Consider the following 21,722-nt stretch of genomic DNA (forward strand, 5'->3'; position numbering starts at 1 on the left):
ATGGCCAAGACTATGTTTTGCCAGCTTGGTTCCAGATGTATCTGCCATTAGAAAAAAAGAAAAGCCCTCGCCAGTGATATTGTCTGGCCACTCGAGGCTAATGTTTTGCACCCTGTCCGTGTGTCTGTCCGTTAGCTCTTTTTGAACAGCTAATTTCCGACACCGTTGGTCTGATTTCAGCGAAACTGTGCACGCACACTCCCTGGATGTCAGAAGAGAATCTCTGCCCCCGAATTTTTCAGATCGGCCTGTTATAGCGCCACCAGGAGGCCGATCTCTGCAAAACCTTTTTTTATTTTTTATTATTCATACAGATTTTGTCCAAACATCACACAAATCAATGCACAGTATCTCTATAGTCATTAAATCAAACGGGTCTTTCGGATTTTTCATATTCCATCCTGATTGGCTAAGATTGGCTTCCAAATTTTGCAGGAGTGGTCAGTTTTGAACAAAATGCCTCAAATCATGAACACAGTGTGCAATTGCCGTGAAAGGTTGGTCATGTGATCAAGACGGATCCGTTCAATTCTTCATTATTCCTTCCTGATTGGCTTCCAAAGTTTGCAGGATTGGTTTTGAACAAAATGCCTCAAATCATGAACTTCCGTGAAATTTTGCACGCACATTCCCACTATGCCGAGGAAGAAATGCCACCCTTTTCACATTGGCCTATTATAGCGCCACCACGAGGCCCCAATAACCTACCTGATCTGGTGAAGACCTTCTAGTTGCATCATGATTTCATTATTTTAAGTTTACAATTCAAGCTTTCATTTAGTTTTTTGCGCTTTTATACATGTCAAAATGCATACCAATTTTCTCCATGAGATTCATTCAGTGACTGCTAATTTGGTGCTGCCTCTCTGGGGACAGAGTTCCAGAGGGTTGGGGCTACAACACTGAAAGCTCTATCCCAGAGTTCTAATCTCCATGGGGAGAGGGTTCCAGAGGGTTGGGGCTACAACACTGATAGTTCAACGAAATACATTTGGTTCCGCCTTCAACTCTTAAATCTACTCTGTCTCACCTGCTCCTTCTCCTCTGTTTGTTGAAGTGATCGTGACGTTGGGAGAGACTAAAACTTTAGAGGGCTTTGATAAAGTTTTCAGCTTTGATCCCCTGACCAATCAGTGGAAGGCTCTTGGACGACTGCCCGTGGATGTAAACGGATATGCTGTGGTTACATCAGGTGAGGATTACCATCAGAGTCAATCAATTTAGGATCTGTAATCTGTAACCAAATTTACACATTTCAGATTATAATTCCAGACAATATCAGTTGCTTTTATATTTAATATCTAATTATATGGAAATGTATTAAAATGAGCAGGTTCTTAAAGGGTTAGTTCAGATTTTTTGAGTACTTTCTGTAGGAAATACTTACCATTAATGTAGTGGTTGCAAAGGTATTAATTGATTGCCTGAGTCCCGTGGTCAGAGTTATGGTCCGTTTCTGATAAATATGAAGTAGTTTCGGTAGATTAGTAGATTTTGTGGGGGCCGCTCATTAAAAATAAATAAATTTAAAAAACTAACGTCATTTGTATTGTTGACCTATTTCTACCATATAGAGCAGGTTTCGTTCAATTTCGACCCCTCTGTCACATGGTACTAATGTTTGTGTCCAGAATCACTGCGCCGCGGCAGCCTACTCACTCACAAAATATATGACACAAAAAATAGTACCATGTGACAGAGGGGTCGAAATTGAACGAAACCTGCTCTATATGGTAGAAATAGGTCAACAATACAAATGACGACTACATTCATATTTATCAGAAACGGACCATAACTCTGACCACGGGACTCGGGCAATCAATTAATACCTTTGCAACCACTACATTAATGGTAAGTATTTCCTACAGAAAATACTCAAAAAATCTGAACTATCCCTTTAAAAGGCGTCTCAGTGTTTCCTCTAGCCAGCAGCTGAAGGTGTGGGGGAGGAATGCGCCGCGCGGGAAAAAACATTGTGTTCTCAAAATGCATATTTATGCTCAAACACAAAGTCTTATTTAGTACATGTGCACAGTAATAATCAGTCAGTCACACATCAACAACTAGTGATGGCACAGATGGCATCCTGCCTGAGAGCATTTGAGCATTATAGCATTTTTTCTGTAAAAAAATAAAAAAAAAACTATTTTAGCTGCTTGGACTAAATCAAGAGGCAGCCAATGGAATACAATATGATCTGTTTTTTTTTTCAGGTAGGAAACTCCCATTCAATGTACTGCAGCTGATGTTTAAATCAAAACCAAGCAGGGCTTTTACTGACTGTGAAATTGTATTATGTGACTGACCGCTTATGAAGTGAAATGGTTTATTATATCACAAGTCTCTTGCGGCTTGTGTGAGTGGAGCTGTGCATATGCACATGCAATAATTCATAAATAAATACTGTGAGCTCGGAAATCTCACAGTATCAATACCGTGGCTGTTCATACCGCGGTAATACGGTATACTGTTGCATGCCTATTTATGAGAATGCCAAATTATAACATAGATCATAGATAGTTTTTTCACATTAATCACATTTCCAGCATTTAAAATGAGCTGTTGCCCTGTCTTTGTTTTGGAATAACCGCAAAGTGTTTTTGCCTTGGTTACCCAATGAGATGCAGCATAGTGCATATGGCCAAGGTCAGGGGCGCCGATTTATGATTTAGCCAATGGGAGTCGAAGTTGTGCAATTTGATTATTGGCGGATGATAACTTTTGGAACAAGGAATTAATAACCAGACTTTAAAGAGTACAGAGAGAGTATTAATGACAGACATCTCTTCAGCATTACGTGTGGTATAAGACCGGCCCATAAGACCCGTAAGACCGGCCCAGACCGGCCGTCATGCATCCTGCGCAGTGTGCATGTTACAAAGCATTTTAACCGTCCGACCGGCGCATTCCCAGTGGGTGCTTGCTGTCTCCCGTGGGGTGCTCGATCTCCTGAGCACCCACAGGATCGGCGCCTATGGCCAAGGTAATCACTTAATCATTTTTACTTTTATTTTTTCTCTTCTCAACTCCACATGTTACATAGGTCTGGTGATGCTGGATGGATATGTGTTTGCAGTGGGGGGCTGGGGGGTTGCCAACTCGATGGAACGCTACGACCCCAACACAAACACCTGGCAGATCATGCACTCTGTCGGTGTGGCAGCGCATTACGATTCTCTCAGCTGTGATGTGGTCGCACTAGTTGGACAGCTCTATTTTATTGGTATGGAACAGATTTATTTATCTTCTGGTTCAGCCTGCTGGGTTTCATGAAGTTGTGTTTTTCATGTAGTGTTAGTGTATGTCAAGCATAATGGTTCACTGAAAATGTACAAATCCTTTGGTATTATTATGTATTCATGCTTCTCCTGTTGACGGTGATCAATGTTTTGACGTGTGTGTCCTCCTGGACTCTAGGTGGTGCATCAATGCTCTTTGAGGTGGCCAAGTACAACCCTAAAACATCAGTGTGGACAGAAGTCGCTCCTATGCAGATTCCACGTAATAAATCAGCTGCTTGTGTTCTGAATGGAAAGATCTATGTTACAGGTATCTTACTTCTATTTAGTCAGTGGTGGAAGAAGTACTCTGTTTTCTTTTTTACTTGAGTAAGAATAACAATACCAGAATATAGAAATATTTTTTTACTCAAGAGAAAGTACAAAAATATAGGCATAAAATTCATATGTACTTGCAATACTAAACATAAAAATACTCAATATGCAGAATGGCCCCTTTCACAGTTTCACAGTTGTATATTGAATTGTAATAAGTAATGCATTAATGTATTCATCACTGTAATGTTAGATCTGGTACAGGTGGAGTAGCTGTGTAGCTTAACCTATAATAATAATCATCATTTATCAGTTAATGTTTGTTTAGTATAAATAATCAAAATGAGCAACATTAATAAGTAAGTAGTAAACTGTTTAATTGCAAAAAGAAATAAAATAAAGTATTTGCCTCTGACTTGTAGTGGTGTAAAAGTACAGTGCTTGAGTAAATGTATTAAGTTACTTTCCACCACTGATCTTAGTTCCATATCAGACTCACCTAATAAAACACACTAACAGTTACTATCCTGTTAATTTGTGTTCGTCTATAGGTGGTCTGTATGATGATGAAAGGACAATGGAAAATAGGATGGAGTGCTACAAGCCTAAGACCAACCAGTGGACCATGTGTGCCCCCATGCAAGTGAAACGCTTCTCGCCTAGCATGGCTGTGGTGGATGGATTGATCTACGTACTAGGAGGGAAGGACTTCGCTGTCGACGATTATGATAGGTATGACACTGCTGCTACATGAATCAGGGTTTCCGCTAGGCATTTTTTGGGTCGGCCACCATGGCTGGCAGGATTATATTTTACCGGCCAAAGAATACATTTACCGGCCATATATTATAATTAACGTCACATGCGTATTTGCACTGCATACATGCACCCAACTGATCATTACACCTTGTTACGTTAGAGCTGCGCTTCTTTCCACTTTATCACAGATGCAATCTGTTCCTGTTTTTATAGATAACTAAATTATATGATCTACTATAGTCTATATCATGCAGAGATGTTGCTTGCCAAAAATGAAATGAATAAAGTGGGCATGAGTGAACTGCTGCGAGTCGAATACCAAAACTCCCGCTCGCGGCTCGTCCCCAAACAAAGTCGCCCCGGGGAAAATCCGGCGGTATTCGCCTGGTGTTCCTAAACATATCAGTAAACTATGCCTAACCCTAACCTTATTCCTAATCTTAACCTCAGTAAAACTATACCTAATCCTAAACCTATATCTACCCTTATCCTCAGTAGGCTAAAACAAATACAAGAATACAAGAACCGCTGGTCCGACTGAAAAATGGGGGCGAGGGTGTTTTGGGGCGAGTCCTAATTACCCTTCGGGCTGTGGTTTCCCTGCGCAACACCGTCGCACAGTATAAACAAATGAATATATATTTTGGGCTTTACATCGATTCTCATTCAACCTTGATATGCAAAAGTAGGTTTTGTTTTGTTTTGTTAACGTTAATTATATATGTCATGATGTGGCCTTGCGCGAGGTTGATTACTTGCCTCTATAGTTGCTTTCACCAACTTTCACCACTTTATCCATTGCAGACAGACAGTCACTGTGATTGCATAATATCCACGACCCACACGTGTTCGGAACGGGTCCCTTTATCGACAATTGGGTCCGGCTTGGTACAGGTTCTATCACCTCGGAAAATCCCGGTTCTGTTTATCAACACCCGAGCGAGCCAGAGCAACCCTACTCAGCGCTGATCAGGAGGAGACACAGCTGTGTCTCTCAGCTGTGCTCAAAAATAGCAGACATACAAGCTCACAATGCGACGCGTTGTGACGTGCTGTGAGCTTGTAGCTCTGATATTTTCAACGCGCGACACCATCGTACAACAAATAGGCTATTCTATAACTGCAGCGCACAGCAGCAACCGAGCAGGCTGTCGGAATTAAACCACAGTCAGATCATGATATAAACTTTAAATGATTATGATTGTAACGGTTGTAGCCAATTACTTTATGCAAATAATAATATTAATAATAGGCTTAAATGATAAAATAGCCTCATTTTCCCAACCGGCCACGGTGGCCGGTGGTGTTTATATTTACCGGCCAATTAAACATTTTACCGGTCAATGGCCGGTAAATACCGACATGAATGTCTGAGAAAAGGTGTCGTTTGGTCCACACCAGACATGTCTCTCACGGTTGTTTGCTTGTGTCTCTTCATGTAGTTCTCTCCGTAACATCGAGTGCTACTGTGAAGAGAAGGACACGTGGGAAACTGTGGGGCAGATCTCTGATGCTTACTGCCGTGTCAAATGTGTCTCTCTCAAGCTGAGGAGGGATTATAGTCAACCCATAGATGATGATGACTAGGGTTGGGGTCCAGAACCGGAGGGACCGGAATCTGTTCCATCACATTTGGAACCGATTTGTCACTCTGTCAGATGCTGGTATGTGGGCTTCATGTCTGCTATACAATTACAACACTAGTGGTTCTCAAACTTTTAATTTCAAGGACCACCATAACTCTTTGAGTGTAAGGTCCCATTTAGAACCTGACTGAATTTGTGTTAAAAAAAAATCTATATCATTTTGGCTTTCATTCAAATGTTTGATAAATATAGGAATTGTCAAAGGGAACCGTTAAGGTATCAGACCGTTAAGAGGGAATCCTTAACAAACCAGAATCGTTAAAATCCTAAAGGGTCCCGACCCTAAAGGTGACAGAATATAGACGGATATATAATATGATTAGATTAGATAGATATAATGTAAACAATGAAGATGATGATTAAGAAGCTTCCTGCTGGGACGTCACAGAGGAGAGACACAGTGTTGTGATGGTAGTGTCAGCCTTCCATTGAGTTGAGAAGCTCTGCTCAGACCCAGCTCACTCAGATGAAAGAGATGAGGAGGAGAGAGAGATGGACACAGCGTCCCATGCTGCTACTGCTGCTCCTGGCCAGCCTATCAGAGCTGAGGGGCTTCCCTTCCAGACGTCACCCCCAGAACCACCGTCTTGTTGGAAGGTAAGTTTAACCTGTCAGTCTGTTCCTGTTCAGCCTACCTGTGACATCATCAGTAGCCATCTTTGGTCATTCACACAATGGGGGAAACAATGTTTTAGTTTTTTGCCAGACCCGAAGGGTATGGCTTACATGAGGCTTTGTCCCTATTTCGTCCATACATGGTATTGTCCGTTTGCCTGGGACCTAAGGACAAACGGACGGGTCCCAGCCAAACCTAAGGACAAACGGACATACCATGTATGGACATCACTATTATGTCACAAGTACAAATACAGATGGTATATATACTGTAAAACACAAAGGGTTAGGCCTAGACACAAGCTGACACGTCATGTGAAGTCCGGCTTAGCCTGGGTCTGGCAGAACCAGGGGTCTATTTCACGAAACCTGGATTAGGCATAAACCGGGTTTAAACCGGGTTTACTCGGCTATCCTGGCTTAAATTATCCAGGAATCGGTTGCACGAAAGCTGAGTTAGCTCGGCAGATTAATTTAGCCAGTAAACCTGGATATGTTTATCCATGATCCGGTTTCACCAAAGAAAATTGATGCAATCCTGCCTTAGTTACTATGGCAATTTAGCTGTGAAGTTAGCCTGGTCCGGACCAGGCTAACAGCCAAGCTTTATTAATCCAGTGCCTTGTTCTTCAAGTTTTGTGAAATAGCTGTTAGTCCAATGACTCCAATCGTAAACCAATGAGTTTTTCCACACTTATTCAATTCTCATTCAATTATTCAATTCGAAAATCGAAGATCTACAAGCCCGATTTTTTTTGTCTTATGGCAGCCGGGGGTCCCCGCCCCCCCGTGGACCCCCGGACCCCCGTAGACCCGCGGCCCCCCATGGATCTCCGGACCCCCGTGGACCCCCGGACCCCCGTGTACCCCCGGACCCCTGTAGACCCGCGGCCCCCCATGGATCTCCGGACCCCCATGGACCCCCGCCCCCCTGGACCCCCGGACCCCCGTGTACCCCGGACCTCTGTCGGGGGTCAACGGGGGTCCGGGAGTACACGGGGGGGGGGCGGGTACTCCCGGACCCCCATTGACCCCCGACCCCCCGTTGACCCCCGGCCGCCAAAAGGCAAGCTTTTCACTTGTAGATCTTCGATTTTAGAAATGATAAAATAAGTGTTTATAATCCAACATTCACTTAAACTCCTCATGTTTAAGCCTAACTGAATTATATATTTATGGACTTGTATATAAATTAATTGCATATTTTTGGACAACTTGTGCATTTCATTTGTCGGCAATACTTTGCGATGCTTTCTCCCTGGATCTATTTATCGTGTTTCCTTTCTTTCTTAGCCTATTATACATTTTACTTCCTTGTAGGATTCCATGAGCTGCTGCAGTGCTGCTGTTCAGCCACAGAGAAGAACGCTGCTCTGGTTCACAATGCGACGCATTGGGAACTTGTAGATCGGCTATTTTTGAATACACAAATCTGATCTGATTCACTTGCAAATAACAGTGTGAACAGTCAGTCCTAAAGATTAGATTTGAGAAACAAATCAACAAAGGCCTTACTTTATTGTCAGGCCTGCCTCCATTCCCCCTGAGCTGCCACAACAAATAGCATCTTTAACCCTTAACACATAGCCTGTTAAACAGCCTGTTACTGATTTAACCACTTGAACCCCAGCGTCCATATTCTAAGGGGAAACATTAGCCAAAATAGTAGATCTTCAAGCTCACAATGCGTCACGTTCACAACACATTGTGAACTTGTAGATATGCTATTTGTGGCAAAGAGATATGGAGTGGACGCTAACTCTATATAACAATAAGCCACCTCCCGACCTACTTATTGATAATGTATAAGGTCAAGTATCACACAGCTTCATAATTAAAGGTCACTCACAGATTTTTTATTTTGGCCAGGATCTTGTTTCATAATAATTCTCATAGTTGTAATACATTATAACAATTATACAATGCATTCTCACTGCTCATTAATCCTAAATAATCAAGGCAAAACCTATAAATAATGGTGATAGATCATACGTTTGTTTGATGTCATTTATTAACTCAGATTGATCCTTTGAAAAAAGCATTTGTTTCCGTTTAACTAACAGCTTCTCTGTGTATGAATCTATGTGCATTTGGACCAAAGTGTTTGTCATAAACTGCAGCTAAAGGTTTTCCCCCCCTGTATGAGTCCTCATGTGTCTTTTTAGATTACCGTTGTCACGAAAGCCTTTGCTACAAACTGTACAAGTGAATGTCTTTTCCCCTGTATGAGTCCTCATGTGTGTGTGTGTGACAAAAGCCTTCGTTACAAACTGTGCAAGTGAATGTATTTTCCCCTGTATGAGTCCTCATGTGTACTTTTAGATCAGAGTTGGCACTAAAGCCTTTGTTACAAACTGAACAAGTGAATGTCTTTTCCCCTGTATGAGTCCTCATGTGTACTTTTAGATCAGAGTTGGCACTAAAGCCTTTGTTACAAACTGAACAAGTGAATGTCTTTTCCCCTGTATGAGTCCTCATGTGTGTGTGACAAAAGCCTTTGCTACAAACTGTACAAGTGAATGTCTTTTCCCCTGTATGAGTCCTCATGTGTACTTTTAGATCAGAGTTCGCACTAAAGCCTTTGTTACAAACTGAACAAGTAAATGGCTTTTCCCCTGTATGAGTAATCATGTGCGTCTTTAGATTTCCCTTAAGATTAAACAATTTGCAACACACTGTACAACTAAATCTTTTCTTCCCTGTGTGACTCAGCATGGAGTGAGTTTCTTTCGATGATTTCAGGTCCTGGGACAGCTTGTTGCTCAAAGACAATCTCTGTCCTTCCACATGTTGTGTCTTGTATGACTTCAGTGTGTTTGACTGATCTACACTGGGCTCCCACTCATCACTGTCTTCAGTGATGTCAGATTCAGAACAGTGTGAAGAGAGGAGCTGGTCATCACTAGTTGGATGTGATGTTCCACAGTCCTCTACATCAGCTTGTGTTTTCATGTGTTCAGTTGAGGTGCTGGCTACAGGCTCTGTGTCTCTGTCTTCACCATCATCACCTTCACTTTTCACTGCTAGTAACGTCAGCATTGGCCTATCAACCTCTTCTGGTCTTTGAAGTAGCTGCTCCTCTTTGATGTGTGGAGGCTCTGGTTCCTCCTGGACCAGACTGGGGCTCCTCTCCTCTTCAGGGGAAACCTCCTCTTTACACACAGGGAGGTGCAGGAAGTCTGGAGAAAAGATACAATGAAAGCAAAACATGTTTCTTTTCTTTTTTCATTAGTGTTACCTCTGTTTCATAGGTGTGATAGTTGGAGTAACTTACGCTGTAAATAAATGCTCCTAAACCATAGATCTATCTTCATTTATCTAAGATATTTGTATATTGGCTGCAACCATTCCATTCCACCAATACACTTTGTGGTGGAAATTGAACAGTTTTGTACTGTAATCAAATGTTTGAATCTTTGTGTACACTACAGCTGTCTATCATCATAGATGATCATTAGGGCCGATATTTCATAATCATGCGATTGACTGCCACATATCGACATATCTGTCTTTGCAAAAATCACCATTTATTATTGTTTTCCTTGTTTTGTCTGTCTGTGTGTTCTTTGTCCTTTATTTATTCAGGGAAGCCAGCCCTGATGACAGCATAAAAGATACAATACATACACAATGAAAAAGTGTTAAGTGATTCCCACCAAGGTTCAGCTAAACATTCTCCCAAGCTCACGTTTTGGTTCACTCAACACCCTGCTATGTACAAGGTTTAATAAATGCATGGCTTTTTAAATAACTTCACAACAAGGCCGGCACAGTCTGAGCTTGTACTTTGGCTATTTTCTGTTTATGTTCCCTGACTGTGGCTGAATGGTTAGAGGTCCTAAGTTTGATTCCAGCCCTCAGCCATGTGTCGAAGTGTCCCTGAGCAAGACACTTAACCCCTAACTGCTCCCCCCTCTGCCCTCCTCTGTGGGCAGCACTCAGCTGGGTAAAGCTGAAACTGAATTGCCCCATGGGATGAAAAAGGTCTCAAAAAAAGAACAAGAATAGGTTCAAGTGGTTAAACATGTGTTGTGTTTACACTTCTAATCAATATCATGAAATGTTTCGCTCAATTACGATGAATAATTCCCCAAAAACATTTATAGTGAAAATTAGCAGATCTATAAGCTGAGCTTGTAGATCAGCTATTTTCACTATTTTTGCACACCACCATTGTACAACTTGTGAGCGAAGGTGAGTGGAAATGGTTACACAACATTTATGTAGCTTTTGTCGTTTTATAGCTTTGTATCTGCAGTTGAAGCTCAGCTCAACTTGGATTGTAGCTTTGTAGATTTTGTAGCAGCTACAAACATCAGGTGTAGCTTTGTAACTTCATGTCACTGGCTTCCATTGAAATGAATGGTGGACTGTAGCTTTGTATCTGCCAGTGTGAACACAGCATAAATGAAACGTTGGTTTCGATATCTTTTCAGTTAATTGTCCAGACCTAGTAGGCAGAGATCTCTGATCATATGTGAGACCAGCCACCACCTGTCTGATTGAATGAAAAGAGCGCCACCAGGTGGCTGAACATGGCGCGGCAACATGAGAAAATATGAGCACAGCTCAAGTGTCAACAAGTAGTTTCTTTAAATGCACGGTTCAGCATTCATACAGACATTCATTAAAATCTACTTAAATTAGGTACCTGTTATCTAAGTAGGCACAGGCATACGTATGTGTCCAATAACCATCTTGAGATTTCAACTTTACTTTGTTGCACATATACAGTTTATTTTTTATATACCTGAGAGAGTGTTAATTGCACCTGGTCTTCCTATGTATATATGTATATATATATATATGTATATATATATATGTATATATATATATATATGTGTATATATATATATATATATATATATATATATATATATATGTATGTATGTATGTATGTATGTATGTATGTATGTATGTATGTATGTATGTATGTATGTATGTATGTATGTATGTATGTATGTATGTATGTGTATATATATATATATATATATATGTATACATATATATATATATATATATATATACATATATATACATATATATACATATATATATATATACATATATATATGTATATATATATATGTATATGTATATATATATATATATATGTGTTTCATATGTTGAACACAATGTTCATAAACATCATTATAGAACGCAGAAATTCAACATGTATTGTTTGTTTGTTTAGCAACTAAGTAACCTGATTCTGGTTGAGGTTTCCGGTGTGTTACATTGAAATTGGTGATCTATCGAATTCTGTGACGTTCATGAAGTAACCCAATTCTGGTTGAGATATCCGGTTTGTTACACAGAAATCGGCCATCTATTGAATTCTGTGACTGCTAGCTAGCTTTTTAAAATGATGTAAAAAGTCCTGCATTCGTGGTAAAACTGTTCTTTATTTCAATAATACAACTATTAAGTAATTAAATACACAATCGGCTGTCCTTTAATACAACGATAAAACACAACGCTTAATAATAGCTATAAAGCAAAGACAAGGCTAACAACAGCTAAAGCTAATGCTCATTGTTATGCTAATGCCAATAGACTCCGTTCATCTGTATTCATATGTCTTTGTCGCCCTCATGTGGACAAAATGAATCTCTACAAGTGGAATTGATTGGATACTTTATTAACAGTTTAAGAACCAGATGACGCAACATGGCGCTAGTTTCTACAACATAAACTGTTAAGATCTACAAGCTCACAATGACACGCATAGTTGTGAGCTTGTAGTCTGCTATTTTCGGCGCGCGACACCGTGATAAAACAGAGCGTTAGTAACCATGAGAGCACTTCTGTTTTCTGTTCAAATTAAAACAGTTTAGTGTCATGCTTAACATCAAAAACCATGTGAGCGCTTCCGTTTTCCCTTCAAAATAAAACCAGACATGGCCACAATGACTACTCTTAAGAACTACATTTCCTATACACCATGGCTGCTAAAAGAACTACATTCTAAGGACTACATTTCCCATACATCTTGGGTCAAGCTTCACACCGTATGCCACGAGAGCACTTCCGTTTTCTCATCAAAATAAAAGCATGACATGTGTCAGATCTCACATCAAACGCAACTCGAACACTTCCGCTCTTTTTTTTTTACAAAATAAAATTGTTGTAACGTTTACTTTATGCTCTGTTCTACGACGGTGTTGCCGAAAATAGCAGATCTACAAGCTCACAATGCGTCTCATCGCGACGCATTGTGAGCTTGTTGATCGACTTGTAGATCGAGCTTGTAGATCGGCTATAACTATTTTCAAAATATTTTTATGCATTTGAAAACTTGAAAAGGGACATTCTGCATGAGTACTTTTACTTTTACTTTACCCTTTTTACTTTGTACTTTTACTTTTGTACTTTAAGTACATTTTGATGCCAATACTTTTGTACTTTTACTCAAGTCAGTTTAGAATTCCGGTTTTACTTACGTATTTCTATATTGCAGTATTGATACTTTTACTTAAGTAAATATTTGAGTACTTTTTCCACTATTGGTGTATATCAGGGGTGTCAATTGAGTATAGCAAGGCTCCATGGGGAGCCTTGGGGAATAAAATCATGAATGTATCTATGTCTATAGCATTGATAATTATGTTATTGAATTACTGTAAAATAACTACAAATGCAAATTAGAACAAAATGATGGCTTTCACATGGTATTATATTCTCCAACTTGTATTCCCCCTATCTTGGCAAATGGTATATTCCCCGGTTCAGTAGGTCAGCACAGGTGCAATGCATTATTGTTAATTAGCAGCAGTAGAAGGTTTTTCTAGTCAGTGGCAGACAGTTGTACCACTGTTTGACAGTTCATCTTAAGGTAAGACGGCACTTGTCTTTCTTATTTGTTTTGCTTCCTTGTTGTGTATGTCTGTGTGCCATCAGATGTGTATATGATCACTTTTAAGGCATTATAGGCTTAGGTTACTGCTGGCTTATTCTCTTATATAATTTGTATTTGGTGCGTTTGGAGTGAAACTGCTCTGGTCTGTCACTGGTCTGTTCATGTGATACTGTTGTGTTTTGTTGTTGCATAGTAGGCTAATGCATTGGTTCTCAAAGTGGGGTCCGGGGACCCCCAGGGGTACTTGGAGGGGGTTCCAGGGGGTCCCCAGCTAAATGATGGATAGGAACCAAATGGACCCTTATGGGTCTGTAACTCTGAGAGTGAAATCAACATTGATTTTACTATATAAATTGGGGTCCCAGAGATAGAAATGCCATTAAATGGGGGTCCGTAGCCTAATGTATGTGAAACTGGGGGTCCTTGAAATTAAAATGGTTGAGAATCACTGTTAGAGAGCCGTAGAAATCTTCTCTTATGGGGGTCCCTTGGCTTATCTTTTCAAATGGGGGTCCGCGGGCTAATAATTGTCAATTTGGGGGTCCTTGACATGAAAAAGTTTGAGAACCACTGGGCTACATTCTCAGGTTCAGAAGTACATTATGCGACTGTGTTCTCGTTCACACATTAATGAGCTCAAACTCGGGAGACTTGGGCGCACGGCGACACTAATCGTCCACACATGCACGCCCAACCAACCACGCACGCACAACCACGCACGCACAGGCACTTGCCTGGAAGGCCTTGTATTGAATGAGAATCTGACATGGAAGATACCGTAAATCCTCTAATAGTGACCTCTATTCCAGTGGTTCTCAAACTTTTTCATGTCAAGGACCCCCAAATTGACTCTTATTAGCCCGCGGACCCCCATTTCAAAAGATAAGCCAGGGACCCCAATAAGAGAAGGTTTATACGGCTTTCTAGCAGTGATTCTCAACCATTTTAATGTCAAGGACCCCCAGTTTGACATGCATTAGGCTACGGACCCCCATTTAATGGCATTTATATCTCTGGGACCCCAATTTATATTATAAAAATCAATGTTAATTTAACTCTGAGAGTGTACAAATGGAACCAAATGGACCCGTTAGGGTCCATTTGGTTCCATTTGTACACTCTCTGAGTTACAGCACCAAGGGTCCATTTGGTTCATATCCATCATTTAGCTGGGGACCCCCTGGAACCGCCTCAAGTACCCCTGGGGGTCCCCGGACACCACTTTGAGAACCAATGCTCTATTCAATTAAAAAACGTTTCTATTAATGACTAATGTTAATTAATCACTTAATTATTTAGGGGTGACTTAGCAGGATGCATTAAGGTTTAATGCATCCTGCAGCAGCTATATTAATTCATGACCAACTGAAAATAATTGATGCGTCAAATTATTTTACACTCTCCCAGGTGCTGATAGCCTCCCACCTGCCCTCCTATGAGCTCAGGCACAACCAGGTGGCCTACACTTGACGGACAGCACTTCAAACTCAGGGTGGAGCGACAGCACTCATAGGTATGGTATGAGCTCAAGCATGTGGGCGACCTCAATCACTCTGCTGGGACAGATTTGACAAATTTAAGTGAAGGCCTCACCCAAGTAATGCCATCTTTTTAACTTTAACCTGGTTACTAAAAGTTTTATGAGATTGCAATTTCATTTGCGATAAACAAATGGTATGTTGTAATGCAAATGAGCTGAAAGTAGTGGCAGTATAACTATGATCTATGGTCTCTTCACTTGACTCTACAGATGTACAGATATTTCCAGACATTCTGACATTCTGCATTTGGGCAAGGCCCGTTCTCCCGCTCTGCAATACAGACACGACACCCGGCCAGGCGTTTGGAGCAGGAGGACAGCATGGGCTGTGTCATTGGTTCTATTTAGAAAAAGAAAGAAAAAATACACTCAAGAAAAACACACATTTTATCATTTATCATTGATATTATACACACATTTTTCAGTGTCCACACCAGCCATAACTGGTGTGGACTACTCTAGGTGGACAAATGTCCGTCTTGTGACATGATGTCATCAATAGATACAATTTTGGTTTGATAAAAAGTTGGGTTTGAAAATCAGACATTTATCTATGCTAGTATGGATAGCTGACTCCATTCATATTTGTTGAATGATTTTTGATTCTCTTTGTTTTATTTCCTGAAAAGCAAAGTCTTAACATTTTATTTACTTGTCTCTCAATCCATATTTTTTTCTTTTACGTCAAAATTTTATATACGGTCAATATATTTTAACCGTTCAAGCCAGTTGTCACAACACTAATTCCAATACTATATTGGATTATTACTGTGTTACCGATGCAAAATGGAAACAATACCTCTGCAGAGTAGGCAGGCATTTTGCCTGTGGTTCCACCAGCTCCTGGGTAGCAGACACTACACCTTGAATTTTCTGTGTGACCTATTGCAGGCCTTGAGCTCCATCTAGAAGGTCGCCCACATGCTGCCTCAGGGACTGCAGTTCGGACGGCTCAGTTCTGGAACTGAGACATTTCACAAATCATTAGCAGATCAAGTTTAAGCTTTGAGAACAAACATTCTGGAGTGAAAAACAGGTGAAGCAGGATTATAGTGCATACTTAAGCACTTGACAGACTTAATGCTGCTGTGAAAAAACTGAAAATACAATCTTAGGCCTACTGCATGCCTTATGGTTTAAGTTGCATTGCACAGCCATCAGTTTGTAAGCAAGAAATATCCCTGATATTAGACATAGAGGAACAATTTCTCTTATTGATGGAGTGATTCAAATTCAACAGCTAAAAACTCACTCAACAGTAGCTCTCACTCTTGATAAAGCAACTGTTAATTAAAAAATATATATATTTTGTTTTACAATACCCGACTCTGTCTTTCGCACCACTACCTGAAGGCCGTTTCATCCACAGCCAGCACCTTCCTGGCATTTTTGCTTTCAGTAGCTGGACCCTACATTGAGAATAATGCAGAGTCAAGCTAGCACATTTAAGAAGGTGCTCATTTACTAATGACACTAATTTCAGATCATTTTAATTACAACATTCAGCAATGCATATATGAGCACAAATGACATGAGGATTGACCTGTAAAACAAACAATAGTTACGTAAGCCAAGCTAAGACAACATGTAGTCTACACTGCAGTGAATCATGTTGTCTAGCGACAGACCAAAGTGAGACTTATGCACTTGACAGACTTTATGCTGCAGTGAGAAACATGGGATTAAACTAACGCATTAAAGTAACTGTTTTCCTTTTCTCTGTTATACATTATAGTTCCTAAGTATAGTAACCAGGTTAAAGTTACTAAAGTTTAAAAAATGGCATTACTTGGGTGAGGCCTTCACTGAAATCTGTCATGCACGTCCCAGGGGTGCATTTCTCCTTTCCGACATGTCGCCTTTCCGACGTTGACGAACCCTATACCTAACCCTAACCGCACGCGGAAGCCACTAGTCGGAGTGGTGAGATGTCGGAATGGAGAGTGAACACCACGTCCCAGCAGAGTGATTCAAATTCAACAGCTAAGAAGTATCACAGTAGCTCTCACTCTCGATAAAGCATATGTTAATTCCAAATATTAACACCTCAGTCGACAGTCTTTCTATGCTTATGTGTTCACTAATGATTATTTGTCCTAGTGTCTATGCTGACCTGGTCTTGGCTAGACACCTGTCACTCCCCTTCTCAGCTCATGTGTGATTAGAGGCTGACACTATAAAGAGGAGCTGTAGCCAGCTCTCGGCTATTCCCCCCCAGCACCCCAGCAGAGCACAAGAGTTTATTGGTTCCCTTGACTATTTGTACTTTCTTTATTTCAGTTACGATGGGCTGATTGTAATAATAATAATAAACTTTATTTGTATAGCACCTTTCATGACATGAAATGCAGCGCAAAGTGCTTTACAGAGCAAGAATACAGTTACAGTTACAACCAATTTAACAATAAAGCAAACAAAAATAAAATGAAATAAAAGCAAAAGCATAAAACAACATTAAAATAGGCAATACAGTGAGGACTTAAAAATCAACCAAAGAATCAGCTAAAAGCAAGAGTGAAGAAATGGGTCTTGAGCTGTGCTTTAAAGCTATCGACAGAGGCTGCCTGTCTTAGGTGTAATGGGAGTTTATTCCACACTGTTGGTCCGTAAAAGCAGAATGCTGCTTCACCGTATTTTTTATATGTCATTGTAGGCACCTGGAGCAGGTCAGCACTTGAAGACCTGAGGGGCCGGTTTGGAACATATCTCTCTAGGCAGTCATAGAGGTAGGAAGGTGCCAGACAATTTAGAGATTTATATGTAAAGCTATATAAGTGTTTTTAATGTTTGGTATGATTTTCGTTATTGGTTACTTTGTACTTTGTCTTTTGGTAGTTCATGGGAGTCTGGTGAAAAGACACAATTGTAACTTTAATTAGAAATATAAATAAAGATTCTTTATTTAACTGCTGTCCCTTCAGACTCAGTGATTTCATTTCCCATAGAGTGTGAGGACGTAGTCTTCTTCGTTTGCCACCTTCACCTTCTCGACGATGACAGGGAGTACTGCTTCTGCTTCGACAAAAGATTAACATGTATTTGTCCACAGACCCCCATCTGATAAGATTTGGTTTTAAATATACTTATTTTCAGGTTGGTGTGTGATTGTGTGCTAACAATGTGTGTTAACATAATTTATACACTAGTCTTGACTTTCTGTTCTGATTCAGATTACACAAACTAGGTATACCACCTGTTTGATGAATGTAACCGATATAGGGTGATGAGTTAAACAAAGGGGCTTTGAGGAATGTTCAGGATGATCTTATACAAGACCATAGATGTAATATAGTTGGATGATTACATTATATGATAAGATGGCGGACAAGTTTCAAATAACTTGATCATTGAGAGACAAATCCTTTAAGGTGTGCATCTTTTTTGGAAGCATATATTCATTCTGTAGATGTATTATTCACTGTAACACCTAATACAAGGGCACAGAAATGTGGCAGTCATAGGGGTCTTAAACGTTTTCAGGCCAGGGACCCCCGTTGGGGGGTGGTACAGCATATATTGTATAATGCAGGGGTCTTCAACGTTTTCAGGCGTTTTCAGATATACTTTTGCTGCTCTTTTCTCCCTCTACACCTATAACTCTTTGCCAAAAATAGCCGATCTACAAGCTCACAACGCCTGCGAGGCGTTGTGAGCTTGTAGATCTGCTATTTAAGTTCTCCTCAGAAAAGGGATGCTAGGGTTCAAGTGGTTAATATAAAAAAAGAAAAATCATATCGCACAAAGATTTGGCGGACCCCCTGTAGTAACTCTGAGGACCCCCTGTTGAAGATCCCTGGTATAATGTATAACATTGTGTTTCATATGTGTAGACATACGTACCATGTTGTGCATTCAAGCTATTCAAATAATAGATTAATATATTCATTCATATCCACTGCCATTAGTAAACATACTTTACTAACTGAGAAGAATGTAATACTATCAACAATCTACCACACGCGATACTTTTGTACTTTTACTCAAGTACATTTTCATTACCAGACTTGTACTTGTAAAAGAGTGTTTCTACAATTGCAGTATTGATATAATTGATTCATTGATATTCATTGTTAAATAAATATTACAATGTATGTCTATTATTATTATTATTATTATTATTGCTGTTATATATTTCGCTAACTTCTTCTCTTTAACTTTTAAATTAGTGAAATGACGTTTGCATTGAAAACAAATGTATCTATTTTTGGTTCGTGCGCATGTGCGTGCTTGTAATAGTGTGTGTGTGTGTGTGTGTGTGTGTGGGGAAGGGGGGCGGGGCTTGTGTCGTGTTCGTGTGTGCACGTCATATAGTTGTTTGGGTGCGTGCGCATGTGCGTGCGTGTAACAGCGTGTGTGTGTGGGCGGGGGGGGGGGGCTGTGCTTGCGTACACGTGAGAGGGCATTCCCGGGGATGCCCTCTCGCATGTACGCATGTCTGCTTGTCAGACCAATCACAGCCCTTGCTGTGTTGTCCCTCCCCTTAAGTTCAACGTTACCGCAGAGCTCGGCTCAGTTCTCAAGGTTTACAGCAGATGCTAGGTCGCTCGATACTAGGTCTCTCCGGTCGATGATAGATTACTATTGGAAACTGTTCTACTTGATTTCGGTTCATATATCACTGATCTACTTTCATTTCGTCGTCTTTTGGCTGAGGTGAGTAATATTACTTGATATATACTTTTTTCCTGCCTTTATTACTTTATTTTTTATTTTTCCCCACCTTTTTTGGACTACATGAACGTTCAGCTTTTAATCAACATTGCATTTGTTATATCTTGTCTGTTAAAATTGAGCTTGTAGATCTGCTAAAACTAACTTTAAGCAGCCTCTAAAACTGGGTTAAAAACAACCTAGGCTAACCAGTGCTAACGGCTATAAACGTATGCCTACAACTTCCGCATGGCAGTGACGTTTTAAATGATTACATTATCAACAGTATTGCTATCATGTTTATGTATTTACCAGGGACACAGTGCACATTAATCAACATGTTGGTTTTCACATCCGTGTAATGAACCAGAGTTAGCCAGAAGCTAGCTTTCATCTGTAGTCCCTGAGCAGGCTGTTAAAAGTGCTGATATAACTATCCATACAAAAACGGTTGTATTAATAACATACAAGACCAGTAGACATAGTACAGGAGACAGAACAATTATATTTTATATGTTGGTGGACTTTACTGAGACAATGGCAAACAACGTGGCTTTGACTCAGTATAGAGTAACATGAGTTTAACTCTAGAAGGAGATGCTGTTGTAATGTGACTGTTTTACTAGCAGTAAATAGACATTCATTTGACGCACTGTTTGGTTCAACAAGTGTTTATCTGCACCGAGCAGCATTGTACTGGGTTGACTAATGTTAGAGGACGACGCGGTTTTGTTGTTGTTTCTCTCGCTGAACCTGGCAACTGCCATGTCCGCTTATTGTAAGCGGATGGTCGCGCTTCTTTTGGGGCTTGTTTTGGGGGTTGAAAAGGACCGTAATGAGAGTAGACGGTACACGGTCGTGCGTACCGTGTCGGTCGCGCATGCGCGCCACTCTCAATTGTATATTAGGATCATATTTATGCCCACATTTGCCTCTAAATTGTGGAGAAACTGTCGATGCGGAACCAAACTGTCAAGCAATTGTTTCCGCCCAGACACGTTTCACTGTCGCACATGCTAAAAAATAGCAGATCTACAAGCTCACAACGCGTCGCGCTGCGACGCGTTGTGAGCTTGTAGATCTGCTATTTTCAAATAGACTATGTATAAAATAAGGCTAAAGTGGTTCAGGTATGTTTTATAATGTAATAATTTATATCTTAAAAGTAACTAGTAACTAAAGTTTTCAAATAATTCTAGTGGAGTAAAAGTACAATATTTGCCTCTGAGATGTAGTGGAGTAGAAGTAAAAGTATTGGAAATTGGAAATACTCAAGTAAAGTAGAAATACCTCAAAATTGTACTTAAGTACAGTACTTAAGTAAATGTACTTAGTTACTTTCCACCACTGCCTTTTAGCTCGAGACCCAAAATAAATATGTCTCCCCGTGACCCAAACTAGTGAAAATAGCCGATCTACAAGCTCACAAGATGCGACATGTTGCGAGCTTGTAGATCTGCTATTTTCACAAATTCTTTAAAGTACTTTTCCCCCTCTAATTAATTGATTTTTAAATGTATTTGTATGCTTTCGAAAAAAAGTTTTTTGTTGGGAATGTTTTGATAATCATTCATGATAATCATGCTATGAAATCTAGCAGCGTAGGTATGGTTTTCAAATGGCCTATACTATAAACATTGCTTGTGGTGTTTGTCTTCTCCCGAAAATAAAACCAATCCGGTGATCTCCAAAGTAATGCAGCTAGTTTGTTGTGGTTTGCTAAATGACTTACAGTACGTGAAGTGTGTGTTTTATGTTTTTGGGTCTTCATAGTGGCTCCTAACCTAAGCTCTTGTTTGATTTCAACTCGCATAGATCACTGTCATTGGACGCTCCCAGATCCCATTGGGCTTCTACTATGGCCACACCTACATCTTACCATGGGAGAGTGAGCTGAAGTTAATGCACGACCCGCTGCGGGGAGAGAGCGATGCGGCCAGCCAGCCAGATGTGGACCAGCACCTGGCCATGATGGTGGCACTGCAGGAGGACATCCAGTGCAGGTGAGCCAGGACATGAACCACTCCCACAGTTACATCACTCTGGTTACTTTACAAGTTAGATAAAATGGTGAAAGCAGCTGACCACACAAGCCAGTA

At 40.4% G+C, this 21,722-nt stretch overlaps 2 protein-coding genes across 2 annotated transcripts in view; both read left to right on the forward strand.

Moving 5' to 3' along the window:
- On the forward strand, nucleotides 1–6,551 carry LOC311036185 (uncharacterized protein; the record flags this gene model as incomplete). The annotated part of the gene is made up of 6 exons (XM_084044717.1): nucleotides 1–37; nucleotides 1,058–1,192; nucleotides 3,044–3,223; nucleotides 3,418–3,549; nucleotides 4,106–4,286; nucleotides 5,756–6,551. 6 exons carry the CDS (start codon nucleotides 1–3, stop codon nucleotides 5,898–5,900), a joined length of 810 nt encoding a protein of 269 aa, XP_083900843.1. The 3' UTR covers nucleotides 5,901–6,551.
- The window catches only part of LOC311036186 (dual E2 ubiquitin-conjugating enzyme/E3 ubiquitin-protein ligase BIRC6-like), a gene marked incomplete at both ends in the record, with an annotated part of 24,720 nt that continues 9,449 nt past the window's right edge, over nucleotides 6,452–21,722 (forward strand). Inside the window, 2 exons of the mRNA XM_084044718.1 lie at nucleotides 6,452–6,556; nucleotides 21,439–21,626. Of these exons, the coding sequence (XP_083900844.1) occupies nucleotides 6,452–6,556; nucleotides 21,439–21,626 (293 nt within the window). The remainder of the gene's footprint in view (nucleotides 6,557–21,438; nucleotides 21,627–21,722) is intronic.

This window comes from Gymnoscopelus microlampas (assembly GCF_963454915.1).
Source record: "Gymnoscopelus microlampas genome assembly, chromosome: 20".
NCBI lineage: Eukaryota > Metazoa > Chordata > Actinopteri > Myctophiformes > Myctophidae > Gymnoscopelus > Gymnoscopelus microlampas.